Genomic DNA, 20,094 nt, shown 5'->3' on the forward strand with positions numbered 1-20,094 from the left:
CCTTACTCCTCCTGGCTGCCGGCGAGGTGTAGGTCCTGATATAAACTAAAGCATGCAAGTGTGAATCCAGAGCTACATAATCAAAATTCTCTGTGTGAGCTTTGTATTTCTGGCCGCATGACTGCCCATTATATTGTCCCTTCAACCCTACGCCCCTTGGCATGACTAAAAACCCTACATTTACATGATACACTCATGGCATTTGGCAGACAATTTCATCTAGTGGCTTACAGTTTAAATCATAACACAGAGCATTAGGAGTCTAGACCAAGGGCTCTTATCGGTAAATATACTACAGCAACCTAGTGATATATATCAATGCTTATATCTGGTAATATTCATCATTTATCATGCATTCAGTGCTTTGGGTTCTTGAAAATGGGTTTATAAATAAATGTATTATTATTACGCATGGTTGTTTTTATGACTTATTACAAAGCCGTATAAATGAGGAATAAGCAATGTTTATTAAGCAATACATTTTACCTGGCTCCCCTCTTTCTGCCAGAAGACAGCAGGCTGGGGGTTCCCTTTGGTCTTGCACGGGAAGGAAGCTGTTCGCCCTTGAGCCACGATCTGGTCCCGTGGTCTGATCACAAACTGGGGTGGAGCTGGGTCACAGAAGCAAAGACATCAAAGGTCAGATGCCGTAACTCTACTCAAAGCAGAAGTAGCAGAAAGTGGAATTTGGAGCATCCACAGGTTCAGTTCCACTGAAGCAGACAACACACAGGTGTCCATGCAGCATCCCACTGTCACCTGGACTCCACCTCTTTCCTGTTTGTTTCACACAGGACAAACAGCGAGGGCTGAGACATCGCCACGGCAACCACGAGGAGCCATTCATCCAGAGGAGCAGGGGGGGAGAAGGAGAGCCTGGATGAATGACGGACAGTGCCAAGTCAGGGCACAGACACTGCTCTTACAGAGAAGGGGTGGGTGGGGTGGTGTGCAGGGTGGGGTTGGGTCATTACACTCAGTACACACAGAGCATGTTAAAGCGTCAGGATGCTGCAGGTCCCCACGCATCATGCCTTCATCCACTGATTTGGTGTATCAATCACTTATGTAGATGCATTCTACACTCCCATTGCCTTCTAAAAATCAGCATTTCCAAAAGAGGTCCAATCTAGTAATACATTTCTAGAACATTCAAAATCACCTGATGGTAAACTGAATCTAAACGTTTTTGAACAATGCCTCTTTGTTTCTTATATTATTAAAAAGAACAGCTCCTTTAATCTCTGACACTGTCCGCCACTGCAGCGTCCAGAAAAACCTAATACTCTCCACTATCTGTCTGCTGTGACCTTAAAACAGCATCTAAATACACTGCTAGCAATCCACACTTCCCCTTAAAATCACTTTCAGTCAAACTAACAAGAAGGTCGAACTGTCATTTTCTTACAAAAAAAAAAAAAAAGAAAAAGTTCCTTCCCCCCTGTTGTCTTCAAAGGCAGGCACCAGAGGTGGGAGTTATAGTGGAGATAAAGTATTATCGCTTGGCTGTCACACTCCCTGGAAGATTTGCAGCATGTTGGCTTCAAGGTTAGCACAAAGTTCTTATTTCAGAACATGAATTAGGCTTTAACTGTACACCGTGAAACATACTTTGGGCTCCTGTGGTAATCCTGGCTTCCTTCTCTGATCAAAAAGCAGTAATTCAAAACAGAAAACGTACACACTGCACAATGTACACACGAGTGTACTACTTTGGTAGTGTGCGTGTTCTAAATAAATCGGGACTGAAGGTCAAAAACAACTATTTAAGAGGATTTATACATTTTGATGTTGGTGCCACTGCTATTGAAAGTACTCAGCTTGTTATTAAGGGTGCTGTTTAGTGTAAGATTTACACACTACAGCAAAATATTTAATCAACACTTCACATAAAGGTTGTTAGAAGTTAAAGGTCCAGTGCAGGAACTACTGGTCACTAAATGTACAAACAGAGTAAATGTACCTATAAAGGTACCATGGTCGTGCTAAAGTCCAGTTGTGATTGCTAAATGTCCATTACATTCTCTGGAGCCTACCCGGAATCACTGGGAACAAGGCGGGAACACACCCTGGAGGGGGCGCCAAATCTTCACAGGGCGACACACATTCACACCTATGGACACTTTTGAGTCGGCAATCTACCTACCAACGTGTGTTTTTGAACCGTGGGAGGAAACCCACTTGGCCACAGGGAGAACACACCACACTCCTCACAGACAGTCACACGGAGGAAACCCACGCAGACACAGGGAGAACACACCACACTCCTCACAGACAGTCACACGGAGGAAACCCACACAGACACAGGGAGAACACACCATACTCCTCACAGACAGTCACACGGAGGAAACCCACACAGACACAGGGAGAACACACCATGCTCCTCACAGACAGTCACCCGGAGGAAACCCACACCGACACAGGGAGAACACACCACACTCCTCACAGACAGTCACCCGGAGCGGAATAGAACCCACAACCACCAGGTCCCTACAGTTAGTCTAAAGTTAGTCTAAATCTACAGTTAGTCTAAATCTACAGTTAGTCTAAAGTTAGTCTAAATCTACAGTTAGTCTAAAGTAAGTTACAATTATGTTCCTTTACGTAAGGTACTGAATATGAACTTTTGAGGGTACCAAAACAGTGACAGTTCTTTGGACGGTGTACCACACATTCTCCGAATCCCAGCCTCCTACCATTTTAGAATAATTCTTCAGTGTGTACCTCAGCAGATGGAGCACCAATAAACAGTCACTGGCCAGATTTACCCAGTGCTGTGATTCTGCCCACAATTTACACACACACACACAAAAAGTGACCATGAAACAATACGTTCACTTCATCTTAATTTCTAAAGAAGCTTTTTTACTGTCATCACAGCTGCTAACAGTCAGAGGAGGCGACTACTGCTGCTGACTGTCTGATTTATGGATGCGATGTTTTGTTTTTTTTTCTTTGCGTGCAGCTGTACTAGTCTGAGAGTATCGTGCTGAAGGAAGTTACAGATGGCAGTAGATTTACAGGGCTCCCAATCTGGCCCTGTGCTACTGAAAGCACTTCTGTGAGTTTGGGTCAATGACAAAGGCTTTAAATCACACTTTGGCCTGTTCTTCCCTCTCTCCTTCACACCACTGTGGCACAGACGGAGCCCGAAGAGATGCCAGTCACTCAGAGGGTTTGATTAAGCACTTGGAGATGGGTCTCCATTACTGGACTGGTCTTAAAACCTGCTGGCTGTGATTGTAAGGCTAGATCTCAGTCTCAAACACACACGCGCACACACACACACACACACACACACACACACACACACACACACACACACACACACACACACACACACACACACACACACACACACACAAGCCTTTGATTCAAGCTCCCTAATGACTGGATGGAGGCTTGTTGCACCCTGAGAGGAGAATAGCTGATCAAGTCTCCATATTTAATTCATGATGACCAACATCTGCCCAGTGTTGCAGCACAAAACACACTTCTGAGTGTTTTGAGCAAACAAGAGTTACACATCCAAATACACAGTCTATTCTCCACACACGAGCTGAAACGTGGAGGCTTACAGAAATACTGCAGAGTTGTCTGTTCTTTAGGATCCATATATTAAAATAAATAAATAAATGCACTGTCTACCAGTGCCTAGAAATGCAAAAATAAATGTATTTTATTAATTAAACATGTGAAGCAAAACCTACTTAGAGCTCTCTATTACAGATAGAGATGTGTCATTTAGCAGAAAATGTGTAAGAGCAGAGTAAAGCATTCAATATCAGTCGGTTAGTAGTTCATTAGCAGGTTAGTAAGGTGAGAGAAAGTACTTGAACTATTGACAAAGTTCAAGAACAGCAGGGAAGCTGGAGCAGACCCAGAAGCTGCTGCTGTAGTGTGTGAGTGTGTGTGTGTGTGTGTGTGTATGTTTTCAAAAGAAAAAAGCAAAAGGTAGAGAGACAAAAAAATAAAAAAATAAAAATAAATAAATCAGGAAATTCATGCAATGGAGTATCCCCGAGTGATGAGTACTTACCCACAGGGCGAGCTGAAGACAGGACAATGGTGGAGTGGACGAAAAAACAAACAATAACAACAGACAAAAACAACAAGGAGGACAAAAAGAAAGAAAATGGGAGGGGCAGTACATAAGAACAAAGAAATCAAAGTTAGAATGAAACATGATAATGTTGTGTTGGGAAACAATAGTAGCACGGGAGTCACACTAAACAGTGTTCAATAGCAAGGATGTGGAAGAGGTATCTTCTCCAAACTAGTTTTTTTTATTTCACAGCGAGTGGGTGATTAAATCTCCACAATCAACAGGGGGCTGCATTAGTCTAGCACCTCCTTGTGGTGATCAAGAAAAAAGCATTGTGCGTTGTGATTTATGATCAAAGCTGGATAATGTAATGTCTCATTATTAAAACGATGTCAGTCAGAGGTAGAATTCAGAGCCTTTTCACAGCCCTGCTACTGAATCTACTGCCAACGCCTGAAGGATATAAACACACCCAGCACTGAAGGAAAGAACAGATGAGAGAGAGAGAGAGAGAGAGAGAGAGCATGAGCGAGATCATGAAGAGAAAACTGTGGGAAAGAGGGAAGATATGATACGTTCATCAAGTGAGAGACAGAGACAAAGAGTAAGAGCCATGAAAATGAAAGAAAATGAGAGAGAAAGGGGAAGAAGAGAGAGTGAAGAGAGATACAGAGAGAGAACAATAAACAGAAAAAGAGAAAGAAATAAAGAATCGTGGGGGGGGGGTCAAGAAAAAACGACTGGTCGAGAAAGGCACAGTTCATCTTGAATGATAAAATGGGGCTGCCAGATTGACTTTAGGAGGTCTCCTCTCTCTTTCTGCACAAGCTAATGCTCCTCTGGCCTGTAGCCCCTCCACACAGACCATTCTAGCTTAGCTCCACCAAGCACGGTAAACTGGGTATAAATCCCCTATTCAAAAGGCCTGAAAATTGAAGTCGACCCCACAGGTTGGTGCGCCTCCCTTCTGGAACCTACCGAGCCCCCTTTAATGCTCTCTGTGGAACACCTAAGCAGTTTGATTTAATGTGAGGAGAAAGGAGAAGGGGAGGGCGGGTAGATTAAGGCAAAATGTTTTTATTAACCTTGCACGGCACTGCTGTGCATGGCAGGGTCGGTCTGCACCAGTAAACTGTGAAATGGCTTCGCTGCTCTGGCCCACAGAGCTTCAGTGCCTTAGTGGGATTACTCTGTTTGTGTTTGTGTGAGAAAGAGGGGGTGGCGTCTATTCCAGGGATATCAATAATAAAAGGAATTCATAGAGAGGGCAGAATACTCCCCAACCCCCAGTAACCACTTCAGGGCTTCATTTATGGACATGTCAGAGACTCTCAGCTCAGTTAGAGGGGCTTTGTGCGTCTGGATGAAGGGGTCCGTCTAACATCCTGTCTGTAGACGCACTGCATAATAAAAGTTTGGGTACGTCCGGGTCCTCCGGGGAGTCAGAATGAGAAAGTGGCTTTGGTAAGACATATATGTTCTTCAGCTCTTCTAAGGAGTGTCTGTAGAGACAGTGCTGGCTCACCTCTGACTGTGAGGGAAGCTGAAGCCTCCACCTTCCCCACGCGGTTCTCCGCCACACAGGTGAACGTTCCCTCATCACCTGCCGAGGCCTTCTTTATCCGCAGCACGTAATCCTCCTTATCATACCTGATATCATACCTGCAACACAGAGGAAGCGACAAAGGTTTAGCCCATTCCAGAGCTTTAACACTTTGATACGGTGTGGATATTAGTTCAGCCTTTTGATTCTGACCCAAATGACTCCAGATCACTGCAAACTGATACAATGAATCCCTTCATGCTGCTTTACATGCATACGGCTCTGGTGATTGGTGCATATTCCGCGTGCTAATTATGCTGGTTCCTTTCTAGAGTTAACAATACGTCAAATGTCGAGCTGAATCAAAGAAGGGTTAACGCGAAGCTTCATTCAACATCCTCCACAGAGAAACAATGTGTTGAAACAACCCTCTCTTCTTTTTACTCGGATGAGAAGATGGTAGATCAATTATTCAGCAATGACACACTGCAGAGGAGGAGAAGGCTTTCAGCTGGAACCCAATGCTTTCAATATTTATGAGGCATCTGCTGTGCCTGGTGTGTGTGTGTGTGTGTGTGTGTGTGTGTGTGTGTGTGTTGGTTCAGGAAAAAGGTAGAAAATGTGTAATGTGTACATAGAATACTGTGTAAACCTCATAGTATTTCAGTTATTTACTTTTATGAACAAGGTATTATTATTATTTTGTGCAACCCTAACATTACACAACTGAATGTAATAAGAGATGCTTTATTCCACCTTACTGTATGGAGACCCTCTCATTTATTCACAGAGAGCTGGGAGAGCCACATCTCTAGAGCTCAAATACAGTAGGTTGTTGCTTTTTCTGCTTTTTCCTGATCCAAAAATTTGCAAACATTTTCTGTTTCTTTTTTTTTCAAGGTGCCCAGTCCAGTCCAGAGTTCTGAGAAGACCATCCCTTTTCCATCACCATTTTCATTTTTGTGGTCCATTTTTGTATAAAAGCTACAAAAAGCAACAGCTGCAGCTTCTTGATTTTATATATTTTAGAGCTATACTGTTCCTTTGTCTTCATTGGACTTTCATTGAAAACATGAGGTGAGACATAATTATAACAGAAACCAAGGGACAGATGCAGAAGCTACAACAAACAAACAAACAAAAATATAATAAAAAATGTATAAATACATAGAAAAAGATGCCACACCCTGGCTCAGGTCAGGCTCTTAAGCAGGTTCTAGAAGACAGTTCCAAGGCCTTCTCAGAGGGACAGCGGTGTAAAAGGAGACACCAGAACCAAACTGGCCGCCAAGAGACAGGCAATTAGAGGCCAACTGTAGTGAAAGCCGGAAAGTGTCCAGCCCAGACCCATTCAACTCCATATCCCTGACAGCCCTGATCAGCCACAATACTGTGACCTACTGACAGCTAAAGCTGACGCTCCCTGTATGTGTGTTGTGTGTGTTGTGTGTATGTCTCTGCAAGGAGGAAAGTGTGCTTGAAAAGTTGACAGGTCTTGTATGTGGGTCTCCTGTGTTGCTGAGACTATAATTGGAAGCTCATGTGGATGAGTGTGTGTGTATTTGTCTGTGTGTGTGTACGAGTGTGGTGCGAAGCTAGTCTGGCAGCATTTGTCTGACAGCTAGACAACACACTGTCTGCAGTCTGTCATTCAAAACAGTGCATTACACAAAGTCCAGGGCAGAGGGAGTGTCTAATGCAGCTTCTCAAGACCCTAAACACAAAGTAACAATCCCACCTCTCAATAGCACATTTTATAAACCTAAACCACCACCCCCACACACGCCACAACAACAACGCTCCCAAAGTGCTCTGCCATTTCCTTGTCATAAATCCCAGTGGTCTAATTGGCCTTTGTCAGCTGCTGCAGTGAGTTTTAAAGCAGCAGTCCGAGACTGAGCTGGTGTTAGCTGCTTTTAGATGGAACCTGGATGGGCAGGACCCATCCTTGCAGATGACACCAGAAGACACTACAGTAATCAAAGCTTCATGTGCAGCGATACCCAGCATTATCTCATGCACAAGCTCATGATTCTCTCTCTCTCTCTCTCTCTCTCTCTCTCCTTCCTTAATCCTGAGAAATCAAATTACTATCAGTGTTCAACTCTGTAATTAATCAACAGAATTTCAACTATAACTCCAATGTTCAGCCAAATCACATTCATTCTAGGCTTTTAAGGGTTAAATAACTTCCGTGCAGTATCTTATCCGCTTCAACGCATTCTTTAACTCTGACTCCCGGTTTGACCGCTCACAACAGAAGCTTTGAACAGCGCCCAAAACAATTAAGGGATTTTTTTTCCCCCCGAACAAACACTTACATGTTCATTCGTCCCTGGCTTTGTGTGTGAAATAAAGCTTTTATTGTGAGGAAGATGGCAGGGGAAGAATGATAAAGCATATTTGTGGACAAGCCTGCAGCAGATAAAATAAACACAGTGATGGATCGAGTGTCCTTACTGTCAGAGCCTCAGGCAAAGACGGAAACACAGCGAAGGCCTGATGACAGTGTAATTACACACACAACACACAGCAGAGCCAGTGCACACACGCTAACTCCCTCTGACACACACACACACACACACACAGCTCTCACAATAGCCTCATCTATATGATTAGATAAAGATCACAATCTGCATGAAACGTCGATAAGCTTCACTAATTATCTTTAATCAAGAAACTAAATTAGAAATGCTCAATTATGAACAGTTCAAAAGTGTAAATTCATATTTTGTTTAATCAATGAACAATACACTCATTTAAATCAGCGCGTCAGGACGCTGCGTTCGAAAAATACTGTGTTTGATGAAAATTATTTCATCCCAAACGACAACAACAGTGATGATGTTGATGAAAGAAACAGTGTCTAAATTTAAAACAAGCAGAAACTTAGGTTGATTAGATTTTCACGCCATAAAATCATATAAACATTTATATTAATGGAAATAAAGAATTGTTAATAGCTATTAGTTGTGAATAACACAAATCTTAAGGCTCAGAAACTCTAACCTTATATGCAACAGCTGAATGTAAACCTCCTCCAGCTGCTTACGGCTAATACAAGGTGCAAACATGCTGCTGCCTTTATTAAGTGCTATGATGTATCTGTGTAAACAACAGCACAATGCTTGCAGCAGTAAAACCCCTGTAACCCTGAACACAGGAGCTCTAATATCTGAGGAATACACACTGAGGCCTGGGGGTCTCAGACTGAGCTCTAGGCCTAACTCAGACCTACAGGGAGCAGATGAAGATGAACAGAATCATGTTTAACTAATGAGCACTGGAAGAGGAAGAGAAAAAAGTGTGAGAGATAGAAAGAACAGAAGAAGGGAGAAGCTGAGAAGCCTGGAGAGAAAGCTGGGGTCTTATCTCCAACAGCCCAGGGGCTCGCTGTGTGGGGCCTAAATCCCCTCCACCTCCACCCGCTGCTTTGACCTCATCCCCGCCCTGTTTGAGCTGCACAATCCTTAGGTTCATCAGCATTCAGCCGCCTGACCTAACCTCACCAACCTTTACAGAGCCTTTCATGTGTGTGAGAGAGGGAGTGAGAGCGAGCGAGAAAGAGAGAGAGACTGTGTGTGTCTTCATATATTTTGAGGGTAAACCTTCAGTATCAGAATGAACATTACGCACCTGACTGTGAAATGTTTTTGACATCAGTCGAACGTTCAGAGCCTTTTTAGCCAATGAGGGTCAAACTTGGTTTGGAATTACAATGTATTTCAGCAACAAAAGATGTGCTATCGCAAATAAGATCATGGCTGGGATGCAGAGGCAAGCTCAAAATCATTTCAAGCCATCGACATCGACAGTTTTTACAAAAGTTTTATTTCCAAACGTAGCAGCTGTTTGACTTGTAAAACAAACACAGCTTCAAATTCATTTCAACCAGTTTCAACTTTTACCACATTAAACTGTATTTTCTTTTGCTCCAACAGACTGTTGAACTGCATTCTGTTCATTTCTGGCTCATTACGGATTTGTTTATTGTCAAAGCTAAACTCAGGAGAATGATTTGAAATATAAAGATGTGCTGAAACACCACGACCAAAGGGGTTGCAGTTCAAATCCTACCACGTTGAAGTTATCTAATACGTCCATATTTACAAATAAATGCATAGGCAGGACGCATGAGGAACACTCGTACACCATATAAAAGGTCGGTTTAATGCTGTGTGACACACTTGTGCTGAGTGCCTGCTTTCTCTAATGTCTTTTCTTCCACTGCTCAGCAAATATCTAACCAACGATAGCCTCTGCTTCCATTAATACACACATCTATGGCTTATGACTGTTACGAGTCTGTTTAGTGTTGTATACACAGTGCTGGGTAATCATCATCGACCTGGCTACGATTACTAATCAATCTGCTGTGAAGGTAGAATCCTGCGTAGTTAGGAACTACTGTATGTATATGTTGGAAACAGACTGGACTGCACACAAAGCTGCTTCCTTTACAGCACCATCCGCTGGGATATTGCAGTTTATACGTAATTCTGAACCTACCATCAGCACGCCACTGAAGAATAATGATTGTTATTTCTTTCTTCAACATTTAATCAGAATATTCAGCTACCGATTCCACTGTGGCCTCAACTTCCTGATCTTCGCTGACAACAGTGGACTCTCCATAGCCTTTTGCTCCTGACCATCTGCTCCGTAGTTCGGCCTAATGGTCTGCACACTAATGTCGTAAAGAGCTGTTATTTGAGTCCGTCCAAACACTCATTAAGCACCAGTCCCGTTTTTCAGCATCAATGATCACAGATGTTACAGAACATTTCAGAAGAACGTTCAACAGCTAAAGATCATAACAAATTTGTGTTTTCAGTTCAGTTGTCCACCTTCATTTAAGAATAATCGTCACACTTAAAAAAGTCAAGTCTGAAGTTTTCAGTCTGCTTTCTTCATTTTTTTTTAATTTCTCATTATCCATTACAGTCACATCTTAAAGATATCTCATTCTGGAATCAGTGTTATATAAATGGTCACCTTGATGGGAAATAAAAAATAGAATACATGTAAAAAAAGGCTTTTTCTATAGTAAAATATGTGCCCACTTTCTGGCACCACTGGCTTCCACTAATCCTTCCCATCTGTATATTCCCCTTAGCCATTATTCTGTTTCCTTTAACAACAAACCTGCTCACATCCTCACAAGGTCTCCATGGTTTTTAAATTGAATTCCAGACTCACATTTGTTTACGATATATATTTATATCAATTGAACTGGTATTTCAAATAAAGTGGCCGCTGAGTGTGAATGTCTGGAGCTTGAAAGGAGCCTAGACTTTCACTTAAAAAAGAATGGTCCAATCAGCCAACAGAATTGTTTGACCTGAAGGTTGACTGTTTTTCTCGACTGTCTGTCAAATATCCGCTTTCATGTTAGACATTAAGATAAGCAGAGAGAGAGAGAGAGAGAGAGAGAGAGAGAGAGAGAGAGAGATCCCACATGCAGGCAACAAAGGGAGCTGAGAATGTCAAAATTAAAATGGAAAAGAAAAAAATAATGATGAAACACATGTTTTGTCTCGTCTAGGTCTCATGGTAATTATGAGCAGCGTGATTATGATTAATTCAATAATTCGATTGTCATTGTTTCCAAACCCAAACCTAATTAACTTCTAAATGTGCTGTACGAAAACAAGAAAGAAAAGTGCGCCGGCTTTGTTAATGTCAGATTCACTAAATGTAGTCTTCATTCTAATAACGAGGATTCTAGCTGATAGAAGAATCATTTGCATGAACTGTAATTATTTCACACAATAAACAGATTTGTCCCCGCAGTTTGCTGAAGTTACAATTATCTATATTTAAAATATGACAACAGTCACCTAGCCAAAGTATGCACTGCAATAGAAGTTCCAGTGATTGTAAAAGCAAAACAAAACCTGGGGGTAAAAAATAAAAATAAACAAATAACTGTTTATTAGTGGGTTTGGGTTATATTTGCTTTACACTGAAGTCTTGAGGATGGGAGAACTTTGTGAAGGTGTCTTTAGCTTGGTCCTGGCTGATCCTATAGAAGAGCAAAGCCTTTGGAGTGGCTCTAGGCTGAGATTAATCTAAAGACATTCATCATCTGTGGCTCTCTGTAAGGCTAAATCTGGGGTTGAATGAAGAAGCCTGAGGGCAGAGGAAATGCCTGACTACTCTCAGCCCTCGCCAGCAGCTCACCTGCTCAGCTCTGTGTGGACAGATACGCTTAAGCTCATTGTCCTCGCCTGAGGGACCAGCTCACAGCCACAACATCACAGAGAAAGAACTCAAACCCAATGATCAAACGAGCCCAGGACTGAGGTCATCTCTTAATCTATATGTATGCGTTAGTTCTTCACGCTTGTTACTACATAACTACGTATATGTGTGTTTTTATAACCACTAAACATTTCATAGTAGATACAGAGGCTTTAAATAGTTGTATCATAGCTGCTGGTTTCTCACCGTCCGCGAGCTACATCCACATCGTCTTTCCTCCATCGAACTGACGGCTGAGGGTCTCCTTGCACCTGACACCGAAATTCCACTGCCTCCTCCTCAAGGACCACCTGGTTTATGGGCCTCCGAAGAAAAGTGGGCCGTTCTGAGGAATAGGAAAAATGATAATGTGAGGTTAAATGTCGTTTACTTGCAGTGACTCAGAAGTGTATCATACTTTCAGACCAACATAATGCTGTAAGTGCTATTGTGTGTTGAGGATAAGTCTGAGCACGACCTGCTTGACTTACTGAGTCAGAAAGTAAGGAGTGGGTTTCAGACATGACACCAGTGACACATAGGAATACTCAGAGAGAAAATGATGAGGAGATGTTTAATAAAATCTCATTACGAATAAAGTTCTTACTGTGTACACTCTGTGTTCCTCTTAAACACTTTCAAGTCCAGGTCTTTTGTTGTTTCTTAACTCTCATAAATGCATCATTTACATGTGTTTCATTACAGTATGTTTTCTATATCCTTTAGGACGAGAATCAATAGCCGAAAGCCATTTGTCTATGTGCCAAAGCATCTGTCCTTACCAAAAACAGTGACCTGGGCCGTCTCGCTGTCCCTTTCTCCCACCATGTTGGTGCCCACACACACATACATGCCAGCGTCACTTTTCCTTGTGTTTGAAATCATCAGCTTGCCTCCTCGAATCTGCAACAAAACACACAACCCCTGACAGCTCACAAACCCCTGGGTTCTAGACGTTACATTCAACATACAGTGGTTGTCTTTACTTTCATTTTAATCTTGAAATAGTGTTTTTTAAATCAGTAAAACAGATCAACATGTGGAATGTGGTGCTTTCTGTACACTACTATATTTTCAATCAGTACTTAAAAGAAGCACAATTCACAATCTGTTCTCTTTGAAAAAATCTCATTATAAATATGGATTAAAAAAGCAAAAACAGATGTTTGCCTCTGTATTAAAGGTTCGGGACAATTCTATAAATTCCATGTCCACAGACCATGTGTGTTGGAAACTTCTTTAAAAATGAACACAAAAGAACAAAAAGGTGTGTCAGCAAAGTAGTGTAACCTCAAAGATTGCAGAGGAAGTCCAGGTGCAAGCACATACCTTGATCCTGTCGTCCTTCTCATCGATCCGCACTTTGTCCTTTTTCCAGTAAATGGTGGGCTCTGGGTGGCCGCGAGGGGGAACACACTCCAGAATGGCCGGCTCTCCCGCTGCAACCACCACATCTGTAGGGTTCTGTCTGAAATCATCCCGCAGTACTGAGAAAAAAAAAGAAATAGAAACAGTGCTTGTTATTTATAACACAGTTATTACTTTTGGCTAAACTCTATGCTTAGTTTAAATGCTGTCAGATCAAGTCTTTAAAGCTGCTATTCTTTGTTTCTATCATTTTACACTGTTTGAAAATATGACCTGCCAGAGAGCTACTTCAGTAGGAATGAGCCAATCGGAAATGCATTTGTAATACAGGTTATACACAGCACAATGTAAATGATTAGCTTTGCCTTATAAATAACACCACACACTGCTCATCTCCATAAATCACATCACATCTTCAGACATGTATCTTTGTGTGGGAAGTGTAATGCCATTTGAAGTTTGATTTCACTGGGCAAGCACAAGTAAAAGCTAATTGGACTTAATGGGCCTCCCTATGGAGGCAGCAGTACAAACACAGAGTGTGCCCTCAAGCTCACTGTCACTCATATGTGGGAGAAAGTGTGATGAAGACACACACACACACACACACACACATACTCACACACACAGTCAGTGGGTGGCTAAATCAGCGTACACTGCTCTATAATCACCCTTAGGTAAAACTTTTTCATCTCTGAGCCACATCTCCGAGCGTCTAATCAGAACGAGCGAAGCAAAGAGCTGAACACTCAGACTCAGGCAGGAGGTCTCATCATTCTCAACAATAACCAAATAAGATAAATAAATAAATCAAACAACTGTACGACTGTAATCACCAGGCATTGCTGTAGCTAATATAGGCAGATTTGATTTGGTACAATATGCACATACGTAGCTCCATGTTGTTTTTCCACACTGCCTGGCCTTTCAGACTAATAGAAATGGCCCTGCATTCAATTGCATTCAAATAACTCCATTCATTTCTTAGAATTTCTGCATCAATTAATGACGAGAGGTCTGAGGTGAAATGTGCTGGAAGAACTGGTTTAAGGATCACAGTGGTACACTGTCAAACATGTCTGTGAATTTTACGGTGAAAAACTGTAAAACCATGACAGTAAATGACTATAAACTCTAAAAAGATTGAAAACAGTTTCTGCAACAGTGAAATATTGTAAATACTTTTATCAGCTAAAATATAACATTTTTATATCTCTTTACTGTAAAAAATACATTATTTCACCATTAAACGAACAAATCATTAGGGGCGGTACAAGTGTCCAGGTACTGGGGGGAGCTGAGACTCATTACGGAGCTCCCAGCATGCTTTGCTTCTCCATAGTTTCTGTGATTCTGTGAGTTTCTTAGTTTTTTTCTGTCTTTGAGACTTTTTGATTTTGGGCTGCATTGGGGTGATTATTTTGTATATTTGTGTATCTGTGCATGTTGTGACAAGATGTGTGTGTGTGTGTTGGTCAGGAAATTTCACCATCAGCCTGTGTTCCGAGTGCTGGAGTGTGGCACCCACATACTGCACATTTCTTTGGTCCTTTCAGCAATATCTCCTTTTGAGGGCTGAATATATGATGCAGTTTGGCTAAATCTAAATACGGCTATATCTCAGTCTCCATTCTCTCATTTGTCACACAATTTACATGTTAAATTTATGGCAAAACAATGTTTCTCTGTTATTTTTATGTAAATACTATGGCTATTTTATGGTGTATATCTGTTTTTTTTTAAGAAAAGTACTGTAAACAGAACAGATCTTAAATGTAAAATTAATGATGGCCAAAAATGTACTGTGCAGTGCTGTTTAATTTGGATTATATGTGGTCTATTTTTTTGGCGCTATGGAGAGTGCGAAGTCTGGTTCCTATAAACAATTTGTTCCTCTTGAACCACTTTGAATGACAATCTCAGCAACTTAATTATGCAGAAATGGTTTGAAAAAGAGGCAAATTTGTGTTGTTCTCATTTAAAACACTACATCTCCATTTCCTGTAAAGTATTTTTAATATATAAGATTTTGTTATTATGAGTTAAGACTGCCACTTGCGACCTGTTAAATTACATTATATTCAGTTTGCCATCTCAAGACAGACTAGCTTTGCTAGTACAATAAATAAATAATTTCTCTGCTAGATAAAAGATCTCTGTGAAGCTGGATTTTGCGCTGCGTGCCACAAACGTACAATCGTACAGTGGAGGATTCTGCTAGAGCTGCTCCTCGACACAGCCAAACACACACGCGCCCTCACGCTGAGGGATGAAAGCAGGATGGAGGGATGTGGGAGGAGTGTTAGATTAAGGGCTCGCAGGTTTCTAGCAGAAGTCCCGTGTGGTTTGGAGGCGAGAGGAGACAGCGAATAACAGGTCCCAGAGCGGAGCTCACTGCCACTGGTTCTGCTGTTTCGCTCCACGTTTATTTAGCTGCATGGAGGAGACGGGGCCATGGGGCACGAGGTGGAGGGGGGTGCGGGCGACACTTCCAAATCTACCCCAAGATCACACACTCATGAAACAAACAAACCAGGGGACGGGGGGCAGATGCAGAAAAAGAATTTTGAGCGACTGGTATCAGCCTCAGCTTAATGCTAAAAAACCTCCTGCTCCTCGGCTTTGGAGCGATCCAGCAGTGCCGACTCCAGAGACTGGAGCTTTGTCTTCCAAATTGGAACCCTGCTGTCTAAAACACTCACCCTGCTGCGGAATGTGCTTCATGCTGATGGCTGGGTTTAGCAACAGCGTAACAGCCAAAGATGGGGTATTTCCTTAATAGGTGATGGATCCATTCTCAACACACACACGCATTCATACCAGCACTGAATGGAACGCAGAAACTAAAATCAGAGAGAGGCACGATCCTGTGTTTGAATAAAGAACTCTCAATCACACTCAAACTACCCTCTACCAATAGATACTGCAGATAGAGACAGACAGACTGGAATGGGCAAATAGACAGCTATATAGATAGACAGAGTTAGATTGATAGTTAGACACAGATATAGACAGACATATATATATAATTCATAGCCATCAGGCTCTCTAAAATAGTAACTCTACAGGCTGAATGCAGCTGAATACTTTCACAGATTAAAGGTGTGAATAATGGTGAAAAAATATATTGTATTATTTTAGATAAAGTTCTGGAAAATCTGAAAAGTCTTTGGACAAAAGTAGACATGGTTTAGTGGTAATCACAATCCCCCCACACCCCCTTTTCCCATACACACACACACACACACACACACAAACACACACTCATCCAATCATAGTTGTGTCTCCAAGCCTCCTCACTGATGAATATTTATGTATTTCTCCATCTCTCCCCCGCACACCACTGAGAGCTGCATCTGTCTGAGGCTGGAGGCTAAAAAGGCCAAATCTTCTCCTGCTTCCTTCCCTCTCTTCTTCAATTTCTCCTGCAGCGTTCTTGTTTATTTATTTGTTTATTATTTATTTATATGGATGGTGTGTGTGTGTAGAGCGGCGGCGGCGGTGGTGGTGGAGGTGAGGAGGGGTAGTAAACAGACTAAATTAGCAGTTTTGCCCTTTCCTTGGCTCTGTCTCAGATTCGGAGCTGTGAGGTGGTGGAGCGAGTTGAGGCGTGAGTGCAGAAGCACGAAACACAAAGCTGAAACGAGGGATATTTGCCAAGGAAAGAAAAGACGACATATGCTACTCTGTGCTTAACTGTGTTTTTGCATACATATCCTCGCAAGCCGCGCCAAAGGCAATTAGAGCGTCTGCGTTTGTTACTGTGCGCTGCGTGATTCAGTTAGTGAATAAAAGAGCTGGGAGCCATCCTGAGCCACACGCTGTTACAATCCCTATCAGATTCACTTCAGCCGGCTGTGACCAGTAGCAACAGTTTCTCATCAGATTCATAATGCCATGAAGTTCCTTAAATGGATTTCTGTTTGTAATAAGAGAACCGGTTCCATTAGGGAAAGGAACTTCACTCACACACAAGCTGTTGGACTGAGTAATGTGTGAATTTCCATCTAATTTAAGAATGTGAGGAGAAGAGGAGGGGAAAAAATAAAAAAGATAAAATATTCCTGGTCCACGCCATGCAGCCAAAAGCTATCATTTACACAAGAGGCAGCAGAGGTCAAGAGCGAGGCCACTTTACTAAACACGCCTGCAGCCCAGCCGCACTCACACTGATCCTACCACACCGCTGCACTGTGTGTGTGTGTGTGTGTGGCAACGTGTCAAAAGATCAGTGTTCTCAAAACATGGCTAGAGATACAGCAGGATATTCATTTTGAGCCAATGTCTTGGTTTCTTGGTTTACACATTAGAAGCTGAATTATAGAGCCAAGAAGTTAAGGGTCTTAGAAGAAATACTTGATGTAGTAATGGTTTGATAAGCAACTACACACATAAACAGAGATTGTTATATTCTAAAGCTGCAAAATTCAAAAGATTAGGTCACTTTTACAGTCGGGTGGTATATCGGTATTCAGTAATACAGTGGTATTAAAAATCAGGACACTATTTTAAAATGAGGGCAGTATTTATGACGTGTCTGTGGTGGGTCATATATCTGTTCTGTGTTCTTAAACACATGGCCAAAGAGTTCATGCATGTGCATGTAAGGGAGTCACAGGGAGGGGGTGCTGTGGGAGCTCACTGACAGGTGATGTCACACTCTGTAAACAAACAGAGAAAAACACAAGCCCAGTCACCCACTGTAGTTGTAGAGGAAGCGAGCTGGAAAGACAAAATATTCAGAAGACACTTCACACAACTTTGTGCTCACATGTATGAGGCTTTATCCTCTAATTACGTGCGATTTGAAATGGAGTTCACTGGAAAATCATCTGCTGTAGTGTGCTAAACCACAAGTGCCTGTTAGCTGCCCAGCTACGCTTCTAAACAGTGTAGAGCTCGTCTTATTTCGCTTACTGCAAACATGTCGTGCACTGTCGGGCTGTGCTGAGATGAACTGCACTGTGCCGAAAACCCTTCACTCTGTGTAAGGTAACACCATATATTGTGTTAATGTTTAGAGACGCTATGACGGTATTAAAAATGTGGATACTGCCCAGCCCTAGTCACAAAATTCCTAGAGAGAGAGAGAGAGAGAGAGAGAGAGAGAGAGAGAGAGAGAGAGAGAGAGAGAGAGAGATTCTTTCTGTTTCATATCATTGCCTCTGCTGTGCACTAGTCACGAATGGCAGCTGCACAAACATTTCTGCCCATCTGGTCCTGAGGGCTCGACCCCCACACTGACACACACTTATACACACATCCTCTCGTCTTACAGACCATTCAGAAACTGATGCAATCTTGGCAATCCATGGGACAGTGCCAGTGAATAAAGTGAAATGATCTGTGGGATATGTTCCGTTATGGAGGATATGGACAGATGGAAGGATTCTATAGTATTTATACCTTGAAAATTTAAAGACAAATAGTACAGGATGCATTTACATTTTTGGTAATATGTTGTGTACATATTTTTCAGTGTCTACTATGTCCCTATAGTGTTACTATTCCTCATAATACATTGTTTCTATGAAGCTGGAATATGTTTGTGACCCCATGCTGTAAGGGGGAAGTGTGAGCTCCTAAGGTAGGTCATATGGTGATAACAGTACAAACGTGGTGAGCAGTGTGTTCACATGAGAGTGATGACTACATCAATCCAACCTCAATGGTTTCCTTCTCTTAACCAAATACTCGTTTCACACACCTCCTTTCAAAGGCCCTCTTTTGCCCTGGAATCTATCGTTAGCTTAACGAGACCCCCACTGGCCGGCCCAGTAACGACAGAGGATCCCACGCTGGGGCTCCAACTGGACCCTCAGAACCCCAAATACGAGCCACAGCACCACTCACAAAACAATCTAATTAACTCTTAATGAACCTGCCTGTTCCCGCTGCCATCCCCAACATACACTTCCCAAATTCAATTTAGCCTAATCCCAGCTTTATGGTAATGTATAGCTCATTAAAATGTTAGTTAAAAACTCATTAAAATGCACTCAGAGACGTAATGGCTTCATTACTGTGATACCGCTGAAAACCAAAGAGATAGACGAGGGCGAACGGTGGAGGAGAAGAAAGCAATGAGAGGAGAAAGACAGAGAGAGGAAGGCAGCTTTCCGATGATTTAATTGTGAGTAGAATCTGCATAGATTTGCATAATAAACATGGACAAGGCACAGCTAACTTTTGCTGTGGCACAGTAATTAAGCAGCCCTTACAATTAAAGATGCGTTTCTCCAAAATGAATCTGGGACCCATTTATGGCTCTTTCTAAGAGGCCTGTTTTGTGAATGAGTGTCTGTTTGGTAAAGTTAGTTCCTGCTCCAGTACTGGTCTTAACACAGGCCTATAGCTGGAAATAATTATTCATTTCATAAACAATTAATCAACCAACTGATAGGTGATGCTGACCATTAAATATGTGACTAATTGGACTAATTGTATTGTTACACCTTCTTGCCATTTCTTATGACTTAGCCCATTACAACAGGTGACTCATGAACATTTTTGCTTGAAGTGGTACATTATCACGTTAACCACTAACCTCTCTATATAGGACCTTAAGTGTGTGTTTGTATTTTATATATACATTTGCTTTAGCCTTGACATTCCTTGTGACATGTCAGCTAATACACGCTTTCAGAATTCCATCTGCTGAATACTGCACTCAGTGGTTGCAGGGTATTATGGGATGGGAAAGGACCCACCAAGTTGTCCAGCTTCAAAAGATGCAGAGCGCAAATCTTCTCCTTTTCTTACAAGCTTTAACCTTATTAGTCTGGTTCCTCTGCTTTCCAACCCCACGGTGTGAAGGAACCGAAGCAGCCTGCGGTAGATCCGCACACACCAGGCACTTCAAACACTGCTTCCACATTGGAGAGAACATTCCCGG

At 42.1% G+C, this 20,094-nt stretch overlaps 1 protein-coding gene across 1 annotated transcript in view; it reads right to left on the minus strand.

Moving 5' to 3' along the window:
• Positions 1–20,094, minus strand: part of robo2 (roundabout, axon guidance receptor, homolog 2 (Drosophila)) — a 451,595-nt gene that overhangs the window by 66,436 nt on the left and 365,065 nt on the right. The window contains exons 5-10 of the mRNA XM_066660320.1: positions 13,161–13,318; positions 12,614–12,734; positions 12,039–12,177; positions 5,571–5,707; positions 4,040–4,051; positions 487–611 (exon numbers count right to left, since the gene is read on the minus strand). Of these exons, the coding sequence (XP_066516417.1) occupies positions 487–611; positions 4,040–4,051; positions 5,571–5,707; positions 12,039–12,177; positions 12,614–12,734; positions 13,161–13,318 (692 nt within the window). The remainder of the gene's footprint in view (positions 1–486; positions 612–4,039; positions 4,052–5,570; positions 5,708–12,038; positions 12,178–12,613; positions 12,735–13,160; positions 13,319–20,094) is intronic.

Source organism: Hoplias malabaricus, chromosome 1, assembly GCF_029633855.1.
Source record: "Hoplias malabaricus isolate fHopMal1 chromosome 1, fHopMal1.hap1, whole genome shotgun sequence".
Classification (NCBI taxonomy): Eukaryota; Metazoa; Chordata; class Actinopteri; order Characiformes; family Erythrinidae; genus Hoplias; species Hoplias malabaricus.